The sequence below is a fragment of the Barbus barbus genome (genome assembly GCF_936440315.1).
Source record: "Barbus barbus genome assembly, chromosome: 21".
Lineage (NCBI taxonomy): Eukaryota > Metazoa > Chordata > Actinopteri > Cypriniformes > Cyprinidae > Barbus > Barbus barbus.
The window spans coordinates 21,616,406-21,638,829 of NC_136749.1; the positions used below are offsets into that span (position 1 = coordinate 21,616,406).

General features: G+C 36.4%; 1 protein-coding gene across 1 annotated transcript in view; it reads right to left on the bottom strand.

The window, feature by feature from the left end:
- The window catches only part of LOC306887934 (receptor-type tyrosine-protein phosphatase U-like), a 198,852-nt gene extending 177,672 nt beyond the window's left edge, over positions 1-21,180 (bottom strand). The window contains exon 1 of the mRNA XM_079445985.1: positions 20,896-21,180. Coding sequence (XP_079302111.1) covers positions 20,896-20,965 — 70 coding nt within the window. The 5' untranslated portion in view covers positions 20,966-21,180. The remainder of the gene's footprint in view (positions 1-20,895) is intronic.
- Positions 21,181-22,424: the final 1,244 nt, after the last annotated feature.

A 22,424-nucleotide genomic window follows, 5' to 3' on the forward strand; every position in this document is an offset into this window, starting at 1 on the left:
GCGCCGCAGCATGGCTGCCCACTGCTCCGGGTGTGTGTTCACGGTGTGTGTGTGTGTGTGTGTGCATTTGTTCACTACTCACTGCTGTGTGTGTGCACTTGGATGGGTTAAACGCAGAGCACCAATTTCGAGTATGGGTCACCATACTTGACAATACGTCACGACTTTAAATGATCTGGAGAAAAAAAAGCAAAGGTGCAATGGTTCTCTCTCAACTGTGGATTAATAATTGATATAAGTGTCACATTTTTCATCCATTACTAAAATATATTCCATCTTGATTAATATTTTGAAACATTAAAAGAAACATTAAAAGGAACCCAAAAATGAAAGTCATCATTTACTCACCTTCATGTTGTTCCAAACCTGAATGATTTCTTCCATAGAGCACAAACGGAGATGCTTAGCTGAATGTTCATGCAATGTTCACTTTTTGCATTCCACAGCAAAAAGGAAGTAATATGGATTTGGAATAAATAAATCTTTTTTTTTTTTTTTTTTTTTGTAGGCCAACCTAGAAGTTTGGCAGTACCCTGGTTCCCTCGACAAAAACCCTTGGCTTTTGGATTATTTTATATTGTGACCAGCAAAATTTGTACACATTTTATTTATCATGATTTTTACAAATTAACACAAATTTTAAAAAGTAAATGCAACTGGCACATACACTATGGTCGCATGATTTCAACATCACTTAGGATTCAGACACATTTTTTTCAGTCTTTCGTTAAAAACATTACCTCTGAAACATTGACTTAAAGGAATAGTTCACCCAAAAATTAACATTTTGTCATCATTTACTTACCCTCATGTCGTTCCAAACCTTTATGAATTTCTTTCTTATGTTGAACAGAAAAGAAGATATTTTGAAGAATGCTGATAATCAAACAGTCCCCATTGACTTCTATAGTATTTCTTTCCCTCCTATGGAAATCAAAGGGGACCAACAACTGTTTGGGTCTTCAAAATTCTTCAAACTATCTTCTTTTGTGTTCTACATGAGAAAAAAACTTACAACACAAGGATGAGTAAATGATGACAAAAAACAATTATTTTGGGGTGAACTATTCCTAAGCAGACTAGTGAGTAGAGGAATTTACCTGTTTGGCATAATGACTTTAAATGTTCCTGTCAATCTCTCTAAACCCATTTAGACACGTATTAGCAGAAGCCTTTTTCAAGAGAAATAAACTGTTTAAAAAAGAATAAAAAGGTGGTATTACTGATGTATTTTATGTTATAGAATAAAACATGAAAATATCCTGAGCTAACCACAGGCCTTATTTCAAGCATTAAACTAAAAACCCATTTAAAAAAGCCATTTACTTGAGGACAAGAAAACCAAAGCATTGGAAGCATCATCCCTGCAGCATTCAAATTATTTAAGGTTGTATGCACTCACTGCACACTGCAATGTGTCAATCACAATTTTTTTACTTTAACTTTTTTTCCTACTGGCAAAATAAAAACCAAAATCTTTCCAAAAAAGATTTTGAAAATAGTTTCTGCAGTCTCTAGTCATCCCGCAAGTCAACAGACCCACCAGAAGAAAAAAAAAATCCCAGAGCTCCATACGTCTGGCCTATTTCATACACGGACATATGGAGTAAAAGTTCAGTTAAGGTTGCTCTCCTTTAAATATGGATACTTAAAAAGACACACCCTGCGGCAAAACAGGCAAGCATAAGCAAAGGACATTGTCCCATTGTCACCAGCTGAATAAGTTAGTTACCATAATCAAGTTAATGTGTGGATCGAGCCGGCTAATGAAGTTATACTGAGCGTCTGCTCCAGGGAGCGAGGTGATATTTTCATCAGACAGTGAAGCTTTTTACTCCCCCAGGGCAAAAGGAAACAGACACAACACTATATGTTATCTGGGGCATTAATGACCACCCTGGGAACCTGACTGCTGTGGGTTTATACACACACACGTGTTTATACACACACTCTTAAAGCTGCCTGGGAGCAAAGGTGAGCAGCTTGATGAGTCGAGGACTTTCACTGCTGAGAGCAAAGCCACAAACATTACTGACTGGGAAGTCAGTCTTCTGCACATTAGTTCTTTCAAAAAGTTTGTTCTAAAGAAATTATTTGTAAAAAAAAAAAAAATGGATGTTTTAGTATGACATACCATGTAAATATACTTCGATGTTGCATATTTCGCAATATAGTCTGATAAAGTCATATGTAGGCCGTATTTATTAAGGGTGTTTAATGCAATTTCAAGGTTTCTATTTCAGTTTACTGAAGATTCAGTTAATAAAAATAACTGAATAATTGAATAATAATTTATAACCTTTAATTTTTCAAACGGTTCTCACTCAGTGAATCAGACATGCTTGAATAGTCCATTCTTGGTTCATTGAGACATTGAGTTGTTAACCTGGACCATTTTAAATCAGATCAAATCAAATCATGGAATAAATCATTCAGGTTTTGTAAACCAGTTGAACTGAATTGAAGAAAAAAAAAAAATCATCAGACTCTATATGAATCATTGAGTTGCTGACTCCAAAACCGCTCAGGTAGATTTAGTCTGCTTTGTAATTGAACAGACCTGGTTTTGTGAACCAGTTTCAAACAATGACTAGCCTCCACATATAGTCAAAAGATATAAAATGCAGCTCTTCAACTGAAGATCTGTGAACAAATCTCTTCCTTTAGACGCCGTCTCAAATAAATATTTATGAGCTAATAATGAAGAGATTAGGGGCTGCTCTGCTCGCTCAGTGTCTGTTCCGGGATTTGGTCTCTGGAATAGCGCTTGAAATCCCTGGGCAGAACCTCTGGCGCCACTCAGGCTCAGTGGACCACAACAAATCCACAGCACCACAGTCGTGCCTTTATGTAGCATCCCAACACTACGACGTGGGTTCGGGCATTAAGTCATCGCCGACGGTGCAAGGCTTCCAGTGTCTTGGTAAAGCTGTTTGACTTCATACTGCTACAAAAAATAACAGCCTCAGCTGACCTATCCTTAATAAAAGAAATCTAAAATCTCTCCTTGTAGTAGTACCAGAGGAGCGTGCACATACCGTGGAGTCCCATTGAGTGCTACTGGCAAGAATTGAAAGTTTTAACTCAACACACAGAAAAAGCTTGCACCAAACCTCTGAAGTTTGGTTACATTCATATGTCCTGAGGTCTGATTTATTGACTGGGATTATGTAATAGGATTATGGCTAAATTTGGAGGGGGCACGGAGAGGTGGATAAGACCACATTCTTTAAAAGATGCCGGAAACCCAGAACATAGTTGCCGCTGGTTAACCTTGAGTGAACCTGGTCCAACTGTGCTCGATGCACCGTGATAACACAAGGAAGTTACTGAAGTAAAACCAACCTGAGACATTCGTCAAAGCTAATTGAGAATGAAGAAATTAGGGGATATGCAGCAAAACAAAGCAAATGTGTGACCTTTAATTCTACAATCTATTGAGTTCAAAGCTTCAATGTTTGCCAGGTTAGTGGCATCAAAAGTACGGGCAGAAATTGGAATCACTTTTCCACTATTTTCCAGTGTATTCTGCACAAATATTCTTGTAAACTGTAGCTATTAAAATCAAATCAAATAAAAACAATAGTAGCCAAAACAAAACACACAACATAAAACACAACCAAAGACGAGACAAAACACGAAACAAAACAAACAAAAAATAAAAACAACAGTAGCAAAGCAAAACAACTAAACATGACAATATGAAACAAAACAAAAACAACAGTAACCAAAACAAACAACATAAAACATGAAAAAAACAAGACAAAACAAAAAATAAAACTAAACATGACAAATTACACAAAACAAAACACAACGAAATTAAAAACAGCCTTAATGGCACATAAAAACAAAATAAGTTTAGTTTAGTCTTTCAGGCAGTCTCTTGCAGTCTAAATGTCTGGTTCATGGCCAGAATAAGCTGCGATATGGACCTTATATCGAAGTTCTGCCTACGCAAGACTAATGTTAAACTTATTTATCTTGAGGAACAAGTGGAACTAAACAATCTTAGACTCATTTCATGCAGCGGTGCACATAAATCCAGACTGAACAAGCACAAGGGCGAGATCAGAATGAGAGATTCTGAAATGTTAACCCTGTGTGCCTCAGTGAATGTGAGCTCACTGAGGCCATTGTCGGCAGAGCTTTGTTCTGTTTCTACTCGTGTCATATGACGGCATATAACTGCACCTACGTGCACTAATACCCATATTAGCCACTCATCTCTTTCCAAAGCCTTTTCCCTTCGCCTCCCGCATCCACCTACATCTCATGCTGGTTTAATCCCTGCTTAAACCCATTCTCAATTAGCCAGTCTGTCCAGCTAATGGATCCAGTGAGAAACAAAAGTGGTCCATGATACCAGAGAAAACAAGATGTCACAGCCTGGTTCGATGCAATATGGTGCAATACATCAGCAAACAAATTTTTCAAAGCATTGCATTGTTTTCAACACTGTATTCTACCAATTTAACACTGTTTTCACTGTTTCATTTTGAAGGCCACATTTATGCAGGCCTTCTTTTCACTTCTCTGCATGATTATTTAGGCCTACTTAAAAGTAAAAATCTAAAACATCATGTATGTAGCTTTGCCCTGAAATGTCTGCTGTGTAAAGCGTTTGCTCTTTGCATAAAGCCTACAATAATTCTAAAAACATCCATAAACCCAAAATCCTCTTGCTCTATGTGTAAAAGTCAGACTGTGATAAAACGAGTAAAAACACACCAGTCTTAGTACTTAAGACACCAAAGCTTTCAATCCATTGATCTACAAGAATTGCAGAATTGCTGAAGGCAAGAATTATACTCTTTCACATGTTAAATGGAGCTAAAGGGTAGGTCCAACTAGCTCTGAGCTAGCTGTGTTAGCACTGACGCCAAGATAAATCCAGAATAACGGAATGAATTCTCTCTGTCAGACAGGCTTCAATCCTGATTAGTATCTGGAAGCCGAGAGGCTGAGTATTTCCCAGGGACAATCGGCCAGATAGGAGAAAAGGATTGAAAAAAGACAAGAGGCAATAAAAATCTTGTAGGCCCCCATAAATCACAAGACAAGGCCCCACCCACAAGTGGAGATGTTTGTACAATAAAAACAATCATTAACAATTACAATGATGATCAATAGCTTATAATCAATATTCACGTTTTTTGACTAGACAAGTTTGTTAATATGCATCTGCCAATAAATGGCATACCAAACTCTCAAGTGAGAAACATGTAGCATTAATCTTAATAAATAATATATACAAAACAAGATTTAGTAGTAGTAGTAGCAGTAGTATTCTTATAAATAAGATAAATAATATATTGGCTACCACTACTATTAAAAAAAATAATACAATTACAAAATGTACTAAACTATTAATAGCAACAGTAGCAACAGCAAATACAATAATCAATCCTTATCATAATTGTCACCAGAATAATAAAATAATAAATAAAAAAAATTATATATATATATATATATATATATATATATATATATATATATGACTACTGCTACTACTAATGATAAAGAAAATATTTTATTAACCATATAATAATAATAATCATCATAATCATCATCATAAGTATTATAAAATAATACAAATCAAAATAGTAAAATAAAATATATTTATGACTACAATTAATAACAACAACAACAAATTAATCATAATCCTCACCATCGGTATAGTAAAATAATAAAAACAAAAGTAAAATAAAATATATTTGTGACTACTACTAAAAATTATGAAAATATTGTATTAACCACATAATAGTCATCATCATCATCATCATCATCATATGAGTATTATAAAATAATAAAAATAAAAAAGTTAAAATATTTTTGTGACTACTACTACTAATAATAATAATAATAATAATAATAATAATAATATTTTATTAACCATATAATAACAATAACAATAATAAGAATAATAGTTATTACTATCATTATTTTTATTAAACAAAAAGAGTCATGATATAAAAAAAGCAATTTGTCAATTTCTAATATTAATTAATTTCCAACTCTGATTGTGAATCCAGAATCAAGATTTTTCCACACGTCTAATTCTCATAACGAAGAGTGAAGTCCTTCAGGATTCTATGTGAGACAGACACCGTCCCACAAGATGGAACTCAAACTCCAGTGAGCTTATGCTAGCACATGCATATGCATTATGGATGTCAACCAAGGCCTGCGTGCTGATTTCAGCAGAGACTGAGGATATGAAGGGCAATCTGAGAGGGAGAACCAGAGGGAGACAGACAGGGAAAGAGAGACTGCGAGAAAGAGATCGAGAGTAGATGAGAAAGTGCCGAGAGGAAGAAACACTTCATCTGAGGTGATCTGATCATGATCTGAGAATAGAGTCCAGAGACCCGAGGGAGACAAGCAGGAGAAGAAGTCTAAAGGAAGCGATAAGCTCTTTTTGGCGGTCTATAGTAGATCAATAATCCTTCACTCAAAGGTCTCCAGCAAACACCTGAGTCTGAACGGCTTACCTATCATCTGGGCCCTTCGTTCATTCAATTATCCTCATGCTGCATTTATATACGTAATTCAAAATCATATGTCGGATCATATCGCACATCTTATAAATTGCTAGACATCTACTTTGGCGTGCCAACCTGGGGCTGGCAAAGCTTCCACTGACGTCTCAGCACTATTTGGAGGGCATGTGGGAGAAAATCATTCTGTACTCCACACGATTTTAGGAGCATGTAGGTGTAGACCGTGTGACTAAGATGGTCTGAGGGAAACTGAAAGTGTAGCTACCAAGAGGAAATCATACAAAATGGACATGGACATCCGTGCTTCTACTTTCAGAGCTTCTAGAAAGCTTAGTGTTGCTCTGTAACAGGGGCATCCTGACTGCAGGAAGTCTTCATTTTAAAAGCTCCATTCCAAATCATAGTGAACTGCCTACTGACAGCAAATGCGAAACACTGTTTCAGAAAGTAAGAAGCAACATTATGCAGGCTTTTCTGATCCAAAATCAAATATAGAACCAGCAATCACTGGCAATCCAGTGGAAAAAAATATGGATGAGTCTAGATTATAAGGTGACATTTATGTTGACATACATAATATAAAACATAAATATATTTATATTATAAAGGAAAATATAATGCATCTTTATCACACTTGATGTCTTAACCAATTGATGCGTTTGTTACTACATACCTCCTATAATTTAGAGTCAATCAGATCATTGCACTCTCCGAGTTATGGATAAAATATTATTAAGATATTAAGCACTTTTCCATTGGGTTTTGTTTTCCTATATTTGAGTCAAATTATTAAGAGAGTACATTGATCTGGACAGGATTGGAATCTCTAATTAATTAACCAATAAATAAAAATATCCATTACTTTAATTTCAGTGGGGAAAAAAATTAAATCAAAGATAGTGGATGAGTCAAGATTATATGTTGGCATACTTAAATATATCTCTGTAGTTATTGCAATCAATCAATCCATAAAACCTATTTATTAAGCACTATTCCCATGGGAAATAGTTTTAAATGTGTTGATTTGGATGGGACTGAAATCTTTAATTATTTTAATAAATAAACAAATACAATTTCCCACAGGATCCCTGAGTTACCTAAAAATAGTAAGTAATTTTTCATTTTTCTACTGAGGCTAAAATAGAGCTTTGTATCTGAAACAAAAAAATGTCTATAAAACTATCAACCAATCTAATCTAACTAAAATGATACTATTTTTCCCAAAAATGTTGTTTTGTAAAAGTATTAGAAAGCTCAGCAACATGCTACCACCAAACTCCAGAAATCAGTTTTGAGTAGAGTCTCTCTTGCATTTCTCGTGAGCAATTCGTGCGGCACACAGAGTCACTGCCTATGCAAAGTGAATCCAAATCAATCACTATATTAGGTTTCATTTCATTTCAGATGCTGTATTCGAAGTCTGATACAAACAGTAGACAGCAAGGCAGCTCACACTGGTTTTAAGAAGAGCGCTAATGTGTTTTCACTACAACATTAGCTATAGACCTCTGAGCCTTGGGGTATGTCCTTAGTCATTACAGAGTACTTGTGAACATAAATTAACATGACATATGAGTGCAAGCAAATATGACAAAGTGAAAACGGCATCTGGAAGCGTGATCTTCAAGCCCACACACATATAAGACCCAGCACAAGGAACGCAGGTAGAACAGACAGGTGTGAAACAGAAGACTGCTGAGGTGACAGTGATGCAGTCCCTGCTGACACCGGGTGCACTCATGCCATAACCTGCCAAGAACAGCTGTCACACCGGGGAGAGAAGTCACCCACGGAAACAGAAAGAGCACTTCCTATTCAAATAACATCCACACTGCCGTGACATGGCAGGTGTCACAAAAAGCTGTAAAATAGAGGAAACTGACAATTTCAGACTTGATGTTATCCGTCTGGATGTGCGAATGTGTGTGTTTAAATCAAGCTGACAGCACCGTCGCCTTAATTCTCTTTTCAAGGCGCAAGAGCTCATGTCCCGCTCTTTCATTTCAGCTGTAATGACTTAATGGTGCAGATGTGATTACGTGCTGCCCGAGTGATGCCACCCAGCTCGCCTGAAGGATCCCCATGAGAAAGATCCTGTTCACTGCCAATAATTGCTGAAAAATGCTAGAAGTTGGAATCATTTTTTGGACATTTATAGAAATGGAGTAGGATGAGTTAGTCTGTTGATGTGCTTTAAAAAAATCCTTATTCAGGCAGAAATGACAAGGGATGCACATGATTGTGACTATCTGTATTAGTTATTATTAGCATTTTATAAAATGACTGACATAAGATAAATTACACGAATATTGGAACCATTTTTTCAATAAATGAGTTTCATACTTTTTATATATATACTTTAGAGATACTCAAAGCTTTTTTTTAAAAATTACATTTACATTTAGTCATTTGTTAGATGCTTTTATCCAAAGCGACTTACAATTGGGGAATACACAAAGCGATTGATCTTGATTCATCATTTAAGCAAAAAATGAATATATATGTGTGTGTGTGTGTGTGTGTGTGTGCGCATGTTTATGTGGTTTATGAGGACACAAATTTGTATAATGACATGGGTATGACAGAGGTATTACAATATGAAGGTGGTTAATGAGGACACTGCCTATGTCCCCGTAATTCAAAAGGCTTAAAAAACATACTAAATGGTGTTTTTTTGAAAATCTAAAAATGCACAAGTCTCCTGTGAGGGCTAAGTTTAGGTGTAGGGTTGGTGTAGGGCAATAGCACACACAGTTTGTTCAGTATAAAAACCATTACGCCTATGGAGAGTCCCCATAAACCACATAAACCAACATGTGTGTGTGTGTGTGTGTGTGTGTGTTTTTGTGACAAATGAGGACATAAATTTGTATTGACACAGGTATGACAGATATTACAAGGTGAAGGTGATTTATGAGGAGTTTTCAAAACGCTCAAAAACAAAAGTGTGTGTGTCAGTGGTGGACAAAGTACACAGATCAAGTACTTGAGTACGTATAATAAAATATTACTCCAGTAAAAGTACTGCTTTTTCAATTTTACATGAGTGAAAGTACAAAAGTACTTAAGTAAAAAAGTACTGATAGATAGATTTATTTTGCAATTTTATATAGACGACTTTATTCAATTTTATATTAGCACATATTTTTATAATCCTACTGCCCAAAATACATGTGATTTTCCCAAAATAACCACTATATGGTGTCAAGATATACGTTTTGTTGTTGATATGGACTACGTTGATGAGAGTGATGTAGTAGTTCACTGTGAAGCTTGCACTGCGATGTACCTGAGAGAAAACAGATTTGACCATCTAATTTTCACCAGTAAGAAAAAAAGTGTTTTAAAGTTTTGCAGAACGTCACAGTTACATGACATGAGAATTAGGCCTGAAGTTAGGAAGAACATTTTAAGGAAAATATAATGATATTTTCATTATATTTTTTTCTTCTCAAACCTTGTCTGTGGTGTAAAAACACCCCTGGCCAAATGCCTCCAGAGGGCATCACTTCCCACTTTTATAATTACTGTACTTACCATGTTCTGAACGTCACATCCTTTCTTTTTCCCTCAGATGTAATCTATCTAGGTGGTTGAATAAAAATATTTGAACTTTATATCTAAACATTTCCTCACCTTAGCACCAGCAAGCTTGTTAGCTAGACAGTTAGTATCAGCTAACAATATTTACTTATTTTCAGTATGGTTATGAATAAACATTCATATCTGTCTACTCGGCTAGATGATCTAAACAATATAAAAATTTATACTGTTGATAAACAATATAAAAACAGATGTCACATAGCGCTAAATGTGTAGCATTTTAATAAAACTGCTAACGTTACAGCAGTGGGGAATATGAACGTGCATGAGTTATTTTATTTAATCTGTGTTATTTTAATGTTTCGCTTTTTTGACACTGACATTGATCTGTCTGCATTCAAGCATTTCAGTGAGCTTAAATCGATCACCCTTTACAGCAGATTTAGTTCACAAACAACTGACAGTTTTGACCTAAATATGATTTTCAGTTACAATAATTAATTCTAAAATTTGAAATTAGTATCTTACTTTTCGCGGCATCAGACGCACGCGTGCTCACACGATCTCCCGGTTCTTTACTTGTGACTTCAGTTCACTGAAGACTTGCTCTAAACAGATCATTTGTATTTGAGTTTTCGACTCGAGAACAGCTGCAATCGGATCATTCCAGTTCATGAATGAATCGTTTGTTGCGATTTGCGAACCGATTTCACAGGTTCATTGAAAAGAATCAGTTTGTTTGTGAATCAGACACCGCTTCTGCGTCTCGGAGCATGTGATGTATTATAAGGAGTAACAATATGTTTTATGAAATGTAGTGAAGTAAAAAGTACGATTTAATGCTTTGGAATGTAGTAAAAGTAAAAGTTACTCAAAATAAAACTACTCCAGTAAAATACAGATACTTGAAAAAATTACTTAAGTACAGTAACGAAGAAATTTTACTTCGTTGTGTGTGTGTACAATAAATATATAAACAGACAGAGAACCTGTTATACAATGCAGGCTTAGAACTTTCCATATAGTAACAGGAAACTTCATTAGAAAGGGCTGTTGCTCATATGGTGGTTTCATATTTCATAGCGTTAACTAAGCAGCGAGTGCTGACGTTAGCACTGGGCGTGCATAAACGGTGACCCACAACCTTTCCTTGCTTCTTTAACTCTGCAAATGGTGCGCAGCTTGACAATGGCTGACTGTAATTGGGCAACAAGACAACTTTTTGGAAATCAAGAAAGATGACTGGTGCTGCAGCTAAAGCCGTTTGCGTGCCAGAGGAGGAAATAGCCGAGAGGTTTGGCGAACATCCATTCCTGACCCAGCGTCATATGATGAGGGTAGAACAAGTTCAGTGGATTTCTGAAATTCAAACTAAATCTACTCGTAGATCGATGCCTGAGACAATGCAACTCATAACTTTCCCATAGGATCTTCGAGGAGTGACAAAGGCTGCAGATTGTGTATCCAGAAGCACGGGCGGTAACTTTCTACTTGGGTGTCACGACGCTTGAGTGAATGAGAAAGAGCAGGAGAAAGAAATCGACAGGCAGCGAGCGGCCTACCAGATGGGTGTGTTTATGATGAGATCTAACAAGCATGACAGACTGCATCTGTGATCTAGCGCTTGTGCTCGCTGCCAATAATTGCTGAAAAGTGCCAGAGTTTCTAGAAGTTGGAATCACTTTTTGGAGATATTTATAGAGGTGAAGTAAGATGCATTTGTGCTTCCAAATTCAGTCAGAAATGACAAGGAATGCACAACATATGATCATATCGTTATTGGTTATTATTAGTATTTTGTACAATGATCAACATGAGATAAATTAGGCCAATAATAGAAGCAGACATAGCAGCTTTTTAAAATAATTTTTAAATTAAAATGTATAAATTAATATTTAAGATATAGCAGATTTTTACAATTTTTTAAGTTTTTTAATAAATAAATATACTAAATATACTTTAATATAAATATACACACATACATACAGTGAAATATGTAGGCTCTGGATGGAACCGACGCAGACACAGATTCTGTATGGGTCAATTATTACCTTTTATTATTAGCTATCAAATCGGCCAACATTTATACATTGGAAAATCCCCAGTGAAAACAAAATTAACACATTTCCCTCTTTACAATGAAATCCAAATGTATTCTAAATCCTTCCCTGAGGGTTACACAACACGAAGAGCAAGATATTTTACGATCACATTACATTCATATGAGTCCAGGTATGAGCCTGGATTGCTCTCACCTACTATATTTCATATCAGAAACACATGGTTCATAAAGGGGGTCCTTGTTTGATGGAGTCTTAGTGAAATGGACTTTCCTGGGCCCATGGATCAATACGACTTTAATCTCTGCTGGATGGGGCCACTGAGAGACTGAGTATGGAGAATAAGGGCAGGGCCAGTGTAAATCTCTCCAGTCTGTCAGAGCAGCACTAGGGCCTAGATGAAAATCAGAAACCTCCAGGGCTCCACCACAAACCTCATCAGTACATCCCTGAGAGTTATGAGACAGCTGTGTGTATATTCCTTTGATGGCACATAGACATTTCACAAAAACCAATATAAACAAACTAAATGCTAATCAGGGAGAACACAAAGCATGATATTTCAATCTAAAACTCAACCTAAAAGGTCAGGGAAATGTGTATTTTTGCCATAAACCAAAAGTTATAAGCAGTCTTATCACCATTATGTATACAGTCTGGGAAACACTGTGAGAGTTAAGAGAGAAATAAATAGCAGAAGAGGGAGAGGTTTAAATGAAATGAATGAAAGAAAGAATAAAGAGTCATGCAACCACAAAAGATCTATTCTACTGAGAGGACATTTTGCATCCTCAGATCATTGTACTTGCCAGGAACTGGCAAATCGGATAAATGATTCAGACAAGAGCTCACCCCATTTGTATAAAGAAAAGGTACAAAAGAAAATGCCGCCAGGCCATATAGATTATGAGAAAGCATTGGAACAAGCAGAGACCTTCAAAACAGGTCACGAAGACAAAAGACCAGCACAAAGACTTGCTGAGTGTTGCATCGCAAGTATCACTACCAAAAAAAAAAAACAGAGATGTTCGGGAAAAACACAATTGAAGGCCTGAAGGCTAATGCTCTTTATAGGTATTGGAGACTATTAGATACAAATGTATTCATTATATACTAACAGAACACAAAGCACATGTAACTAAAGTTCAGATCCATCTTAAAATGTTAAATTGAGGGCCAACGGTGCACTTAAATATTAAATCCATCTATTTGTTACAATTGTCTTTTATAACTCTTAAGACATGCTTCCATTTGTTAACAATGAAGGCTAAATTAATCAGAAAAGTTCAAAGGGTCACACACTTTAAAGTTCCTCAACTACTTTGTAAAGCAAGGAAGAAAAGAAGTCTCCCAGCATCCTAAAGCATTTAAATCGTTTTGAGTTTAACCATTTTTTTGTGGCAAATTACTTCTCTACATCCTAAATCATTGAGTGTTTCGATTGAACATGACTGGTTTCCGACCTCAACGACTTTAATTAGCTGTCCATTGAGGAAATCTTACCACAAAAAAAACATGCTCTGTACATTTATGCCCTTGGCTGCTGTGCCATCTCTCAGAGCAGATCTTTCAGGAACTGAGAGGGAATCTTGAGTGGCTGGCTGGCTTTTCTAAAGACAGAAAAATCGAATGCAAAAGCAAAAGGTACTCTAATGGCAAAACCACCATTACAGACCAAACACTGTCCCTTCAAAAATACTCCTGAGAACCATCAGACTGAAAGAGTTCAAGAATTAATTCAGGGAAAAAGTATTCAGAGGCAAATGTAGTAGGGTGAACTGTAAATATAATGTTTAATAATTCATACAATAAGGTTACTGACAACCAGCACCTTCAAAGTTTGAAATAACTTCCACAACAGGTGGATAAAGCATGTGAAATTTACTTTTTCAGCCTACCAGGCAAGGAGGACAGTATATTAAAAACAAAAATGTATTAGTGAGATTTACCAGCAATTTTTAGTTGCATTTCACAAGCAAAAATGTCAAATAAAAAATGTAGCAGGGTTGTCAAAACGATGAATCACTTCCAAAATAAAAGTTAGTGTTTACATAATATATGTGGGTACTGTTTATACACGTACTGTATATATTTAAGAAGTATAGATTTATAGATGTAAATATTTCTTAAATACACGTATGTGTGCATTTATATATATATATATTTTGGATGCTATTAATCGAGTATATAAAAAATCTGGGGTCAGTCAGATTTTTTTTTTTTTTTTTTTTTAAAGGAAATCACAATTATTCTGCAAGCATAGATTAAACTGATCAAAAATGACAGTAAAAGACATTTATGATCTTACAAAAGATTTTTGTATTTCAGATAAATGCTGTTCTTTTGAACATTCAATCGTTTGAAACTTTTTCAATCTTCTAAACCTTTCAACTTTTTCAAATCTTGAAAAAGTGCATAATTTTAAAAAGTCACTTTTTAAAGAAGAATTAATAATACGGTAATTAATAATAAAGTAATAATATTTCACAATATCACTGTTACTGTATTTTTGCCCTGTTGAGCATAAGACTTCTTTCAACATCATAGGCTATATGTATACTAACAAACTTGACAAAGTCTAACGCAATTGCTTATTGTGCAAATGTAAATATGTTTCTAAATTGCAATTAACAACATCTGAGGAAATGTTACTTGCATTTGGCACTTGGCAGGTGTTCATTTGTACCCTGGGTGGATATAATTCAAAAAGCCGTTGCAGAGACGCCCTTTGGTCTCAATCATTGTTTACCATCACTGCGGAAATTACTGTGCTTAAAAATAAAGTATATTCACCACCCACACAGTGCAAACACCTGCAATCATCTGATATGTGGTGCTGCTCAATACACACTAAACAAAGTTAAGGAAAAAAAGCTTCCTGAAAATGAAAATGAAAGAAATGTAGCCTCGGGCATTACTGCTTGTAAGGAGGAAAACAAATCATAGAGCGCACTGTCTGGATGAATTCAAAAAAGCTGCACCTGGGTAGTGGGAGAATCTAACAGAGCTGAGCACTTCCTCTAGCAAAACTCACAAAACTTAAGGGCAAGCCGAGGCTTCTAAGTGCCCTCCTGTTCCGGAGTCTATGATGATCTATTTCACTGTCATTTTCACATCTAAACACCAGCCTCAGATCCTCTCAGAGCCAAATTTCCATCAGGGGCCCCTTGAAATTGGAACTGTTTTTCAGATAAATCCGTAGATAAATCACTGAGGAACGGAGCAGCCTTCCAGAGACAACAAAAGGAAAAGCCAGCACCGGTTCGCTCTGTTGTCGTATGCTCGTTTCCCATCAGATGTTGACTCAGAGCAGCTCTGCCGTTTGAAGAGGAGGAGGAGAGAGCCCTCTGGCAGTCCCCCTTTCCCAAAACCCCCTCCCGTCCCGACCTCATACCTCTTATAAGTCCAGAGAAGTTTGACAGGCGAGTCCAAAGAAAACATTTCTCGACAAGAGACGGACTGCCTCTGATGCTGGGGGAACGAGCGCTCTCAGCTGTTGCTTTTGAAACCCTCTCTGACACGTTTCCTCATTATTTCAGCAGCGCTAAATGCAGTCAATACTGGGAAGAAAAAATAAAAAGTCCTTTGAGATTCCACTGCAGATGGAAGTGCAAAAAAAAAAAAAAAAAAAAGACGCTATGCAATTTCCTTAATTACAAAGGAAATATAATTCTGGTCACCAGGGTCCTTGCCGCCTCCTCTTTTACAGGTACTCTGCAATTAGCTTAGGTCAAAGAATTTGAATGCCAGGATGATTCTGATTAATGAATCTGTTTGATGCGTAATATCTGGGTGCCTGAGACATACGAGCCCTCCTACCACGGTCTCCTGCCTACACCTGGTCTCATTGATGTTCAGACGGCTGCATTATCTCGTAATCAGTGGGAAAAACCCTCTGAAACTTCATTTGTACTTTCATAACTTCACAGCAAATCAACCTCTGTATGCCACCTTAAAGAAATAGTTCACCTTAAAATGAAAATTTCCTGATTATCCTAATTATACACCCCCAGGCCCTCCAAAATAATTTTTCACCCGAAGAGAAATTAAGGTTTTGAAGGAAAACACTCAATTGCAAATCAACGGGGCTCAACATTTACCATTTTTGATGGTCCAAAATCCATATTTAAGCAGCTTAAACGCACAAACGTCACACAAGAGGTCATGAACTTAAAGCTTGACCACAGCAAGCATTTGTAGCAGTACAGTATATAGTTTTTTTGCTGGGGTTGCAAGGATTACTTTGAAGCTGCCAAAATTTGGATTTTGGACCATCAAAAATGGTCTAAGCCTCATTTGATTAAATTTTATCCAAAATAGATTACAAAATTCTGGAATGTTTTATCTTCTCCTCAGGAAATTTTAATTTTTGGTGACATATTCCTTTAAAGCTGAAGTTTATAAGATTTGTTCATGCCAAAATACATTTTCTTAACCCAGTTTATTGCTCATTGTCTAAATATGCCATTCAAGGCTTTATCCAAAAGTATAAACATTGAGCCTGCCAGGCACCAACTTAACATTTAGAGCTGTCTGGTCCTTCAATCTCTTTACAGCTCAAACAATAGTAATAGTTGGAATGGCTACTGTAGCAGGCTAAGCCAGAGGTGTTTACTTGGTTTGGGACCATGGTTGGTCAAAAATTCAGATTCAGTTATAGAAGTGCAAACTAAAATTCAAACACTTGCCAAAATACTCAGAAACAGACAATGGAGTTTTAAACAAGATTGAGGAATTTGGAGCCGCCATATTTGGAGCCGCACCAGATAAAATAGTAAGATACTGTAAAGATAAGAATAATCACAATGCATGAAAGGGCATGATAAGTGTAAAGGGCGTTTACAAAGGTTGTTTTGGAAATATGCTTTTTTTTTTATTCCACTAGGTCACAGTATCACGCAGAAACTGCATTCTTCACCTTTTAAAAGCACCTTTGAAAGCAAACAAAGAAGGTTTCATGTCCTGAGGTAATTTGCATCATGACCACGATTATGGCACAGTGAAAGATAGCTGCTTTCCATGATCTGGACTCACACAGCTACTGCAGTGCTGCGAGAATGGATCCCGGAAAATGGATAACACCTTGATGCACATGCCATGCTCTGTACTACAAGAAACAGTTGCAGTCTAAGCTATAACTAAGCTAGAGGACTGACAGTCCAGCACACCTGAGGAAGCCAATTAGGTACAGGGGAAGGACCGAAACTCATCCTTTCAAAACATGGTTGATAGCATATTGAAAAGGTCTTCAAATTCAAGAGCTTGTGTATAAGATTTACTCCTCTAAGTGACAGTCCCATATAAGCAAAGTCTATTTATCCAGCCTATACTTTGACAATGAACAAAAGTGGCAATTTTGAGTAAATATCCTGTAAAAGTAATAGAGATGAACCCATATGGAAATTTTGGCTGGTACATGTAATGATAACTCATATTTAGAAGCTGATAACTGATATAGCTATTAGTGGGAGGAAAACAAAACTGAAGTAAACCAACTAAACACTTACTTTAAAAGTCCAGATGTCTACATGCTACAAGTAACACCAGAAATAATTATTTTTAATTCATTTTAATTACTTTTAAAACCGGTGCTAAATGTTTGTGTGTCCCACAATCATTAAGTCATGTGGCACACCATTAAAAAAAATGTAATAAAGAAACTTTCCTTTAAAGATAGTTCAAAGGAAATTGATGCAAAGATGTGTCACAGAAAAACAATCTTCCAGGGCATTAGTCAACCATTTGATTTATTTGTTTTTTTAATACAATTAGGCTGGGGTCACAAAACATGATAGTTATTAAAATCATTTTATCTCCTAATATCTGCCTATTTAAGTTTCTTTATTCCATTTGTATGGTAGGCCATATTAAAAAGTCACATTCAGCAGCTGTATTGTGTAGGCTAAATTGTGCAAATTCTCTCTCATTATTATTTTCAACAAGACCTACATCATGTCAACTTCTACTAAACCCACAACACACATTGAGCAATAAATACAATAGTATGCTACATTATATCTATTGACATAATTTGCTTTACCAGATTATTCCAGATGTCAATACATCAGAATAGAGCATAGCTGCACATCCCAACAAAGAGCATGTCAAGCCTCCAGAGATTCCATCACTAGGCAGCTAATGTGAAGCTGCTCCATTCTGTCTCAGCTTTAGTATAATTATCTTCACGTGCTTTAATTATTTCCCTATTCATCCTAATGATGTGCTTCATTCCCCTTATTATGAGAGACATTTGCTTGTGTCAGTTCCATAGCGACACAGTTTGGATTGCGACAGCATCTATGATTATGAACAGGAGAACTACAAGAAAATATCCTTGAAAGGTAAAATCACATGGAGGTCAGCTATGCAATCATTATGCATTCAGAAGTAAAAAAAATTAAACCTTAATTATTAATCTATTTACTGATTCCAGTGCATTTTAATTGTCAAAGCATTCTTACCAGCACAGTGCTTTAAAAAAAATTAATTAATAAAAAAAATTATAATTTTTTTTTTTTTATAAAAATACTTTTATATGAGTGGTGAAGGTTTTGTGCTTTTACGCATTTTTGTGAACAATTCAATTCTTTTTAAATGACGTCAACGGCGCTTAGAAAGTTCATCCACTCATTACTATCATATTGCGAAGTCAAAATAACGATACACAACTCACAAAAGAGAAGCATGTAGCTTGACGGAGGGTGTGAAGTGCTAAAAATGAAGTAGACACTTGGTTACAATGCCTGTATTCATCTCACATCAGGTCACTCATCGCTGCCTTCTGGTCAACCAGGCCATGGCAAAACAAAAGCGGAAAAAAACAATGGCGGAAACAGCAGCCGAACACAATAAAGAGTGGATTACACTGTGTAAATCAGGCCAAAAACCAACAGAAACTAGGATTAGACTTCAGCTGAAGAACAGAGGGAATGCACAGACCGCAGCAGTAGTTACAGAACCCTACAGCTACTTGACAGCTTGCTAAATGGAAGCCATTTAGTTAACTGAAAATCAATAGCTTCCTCAAACGGATCATGATTGTGTGTCAAGTTTCTTGGCCAAATCATGTGACATGTTTCCTACAGCCTGGCTCCGAGGGAGTGGTCCATTATGAGCAATCACACACGGCACCCTTCAGTTTCCCTGTACTGCTCTGTCTTCATACAGCCCACTGACAGTGTGGAGGAGGAAGCAGTTCATAATCTCAGTGCGTGTGCGGATCGGGTTATGCCTACGAGGATAGTAAAGCCTGAAATCAAAAACTGTGGAGAACAGCCAACGCTCTTCGTGACAAAAGCATCTTAAAAACACACAGATAACCAAATAATGGAAAATAATGTAAATGTACAAATGCAAAAAGGTTTGCTGGTCTCCATGTCTGGACAGGCTCGGGTCTATTGGTTGGTCTTAGAGCTGTTCTAAAGGCCGTTTAGCTAAACCAGCTGAGTGTCCTGCTTGACCAGACTGAGAGACCCTCATAAACCAGTTAAAACCACCAGCAGCTGATTTACATCTATTTTTTTTTTTTTCAGGAGAGAAAACCGTATTAGATATTAAAATGAATCATATGTACTATTTCTATATTTTCTTAATTAAAATATAAATTTACCCCAATCTTCACATTACCTTGCAAATAAATAAATAACCAGCCTAAACTGGTTTGCTTAATTGGTCTCCCAGCCTGGTCAGTAGGCTGGTTTTGAGCACACACACTGTTAAACCAGATAAACATCTGCTTGGTCAGACCCTCTTAAACTGGACAAGACCAGTAAACAGGCTATTTATTCCCTCATTTCTTATACAGTTTAAAAAATAAAAAGACAAGAGTGGCGCCAAAATCAAGATGGACTTTAAAAAGACAGATCTGTTATTAAATTGATTAAGAAACAGAGATATTGGCATCTAGGACTCTACAGTGCGTGAACAACTCAAACAAGCTGTGATAATTCATAAGCAAAACTGAATGCGAGGGCTTTTTATCTGCAATAAAGAGGTTACATCACTGTACTTCATACCACTCTGCACATACACTTCACTTAGCCCTAAACCGGCAAAAATAAATAAATACATAAAATAAAAAAATGAGAATTCTTCTAGTGAAACGTGTATGATGATTATTTCGTGGTTAAATAAATAAATGTTTGTTTTAGGCATAGCTGCTACAAGTTAGCCGAACGCCCACAAAAAGATTCAAATCGAGTGACTTGAAAAATCTGAAAAGTTGATTCAGTTTAAAAAAAATAACGTAAACGATGCTGATGGTTAATTCCCTTTCAAATTAAACCCGCTGTAAATCCTTCTGACATGAATTTGATATAAAAACACCAATTTATGAGCCACCTCGCTGCCTTTATAACACGTCTGGTGCAGCCACACACATTTCGTTCATTCAACCCCTGGTTTAAAGCTTCGCAGACGAGGCTGCACTTGTTTACTTTACACCAAACAACTTCCAGACGTCTGTTTTTAATGAAAAATACTATAACAATAATTCAAAAGACCCACGCTACGAATTACGTCAATCTGAGGGAATGTTTAAACAGGAGTCTCGCGCCAAATAACAAACAGCCCGAGACACAATTCATTTTAAGCTTCTGATGGTATCTTTACTCTTTTTATGACAACCGAGACCAAATCTCTCCATTATCAGAAAAGTTCAGCGGCTCCGAAGTGCAACTCAGCCTCTCTTTGCTTTCAAGACAACAAGCGTCTGCTTCTCAAGTCCTCAAAACACACACAAGTTTGAAAGTGCGCAGTCTCTGTAAGTTAACTCCAGATAAACGGGACTTTACCTGTTGGTCCCTCTACGCTGTCGGCGTGAATCTGAACAGCCAGGATCAAGAGAAATGCGCAGGTATTCATTTTATGTTGTTAGTCCAGTTGGGAAAACAAGCCGAAATCATTTCAGTGGCTCCAGTAGTTTGGATGGTGAAGTTCATCGATTCCCGAAATCCAGCCGAAGCTCAGTTCAGAGTCGCGTGAAGTGCGATCTGTTCAAACTGACGTCAGGATAAACAGATCCAAGCGATGTTTCTTTCTCTCCGAGCGCACTTCTGGCGCTCCAGTATGCGTAGTGTGCTTCAAAGTGTGCGAACGACGCCCCCATGCGGGGCTTTCGAGAAGCTGAGCTCTAATCATCTTCTTCTTCTTCTTCTTTGAACTTAATGGCGGTTGGCAAACCAGCTTTGGTGAAGAGCTCTAATCATCCTGCTGTTCTCAGGCTATATACATAATGATTCATTGTAATCTCTTTAGCCCGGCTACTAAAGACAAGCAGCTTCCATAACTGAAGGAAATGAATGATGTGACTTATATTGATTGATAAAATGAGGAAAAAGGGAGTGCATTCTTTAAAACATGTTTAGTTCTCAGCCTTTTTGACCCAAAGGCCCCCATTTTGCATTGCTGCATCTGAATTTCTGTTTGTGTTTATATGTAAACTTGTGTGTGTGGGTGTGTGTTCACAGCATACTTGAGATAAAAATCAATTAAACCTAAATCAAGATAGAACTGTGAAAACAGTATAAGCAAAAGACAGAGGGTAAAAAAAACAATATTAGTGAGCTGTAGGCATTTTATCTTAATTTTTATTATTTCAGTTTAAGGTTGTTTTAATGTAACTTTAAATTATATATACCATATTTTTAAAAATATTTTAATATGAATATTTAAATATATAATATAATATAATAATAGTCTCTATGGAAGTTTATCGAGGTCCTATATGACCACTGCTATAGGCTTCATATGTGTAACTGTCAAAACTATAGGCGCGTCCCAAATCATGTACTTATGCACTATTCTATGACGTGTTATAATACTGTTATACTACAGTATAGTATGTTCACACTGAAAATTCCAAAAAGAAAAATTGCACTTTAAATACCCAGATGATGCATTTAAATACCCTAAAAAACGAAGTGTGGAATGTCACAATGTGCACACTATCATCCTAAATTCTATGAGATATTAGTAATTTTCATTAATATTTAGGGCAGATAGGGTGGATAGTATGCACATTGGGACGCAGGGTTAATGCACTCAACTGTCGCAGCTTTAATTACGTAGCGAAGGGGGAGGGGCTATCAGACTCTGATTATTAATGACAAAATAACCTTATATAATTCATACACTACATGGTTGAGTACATAGTGCTTAAGTACATAGTGTATAGTGTGTCATTCAGGATGCAGCTTATATTTACAACATGGGCTATATAAGATTCGTTTTTGTAACAACACTTCCTGTTCCATGGAAATTGAAGCCGCTAAACCAAGCAGACTTCATGCTGTAGGTTTCCAGTTCTATAACAATAGCCATT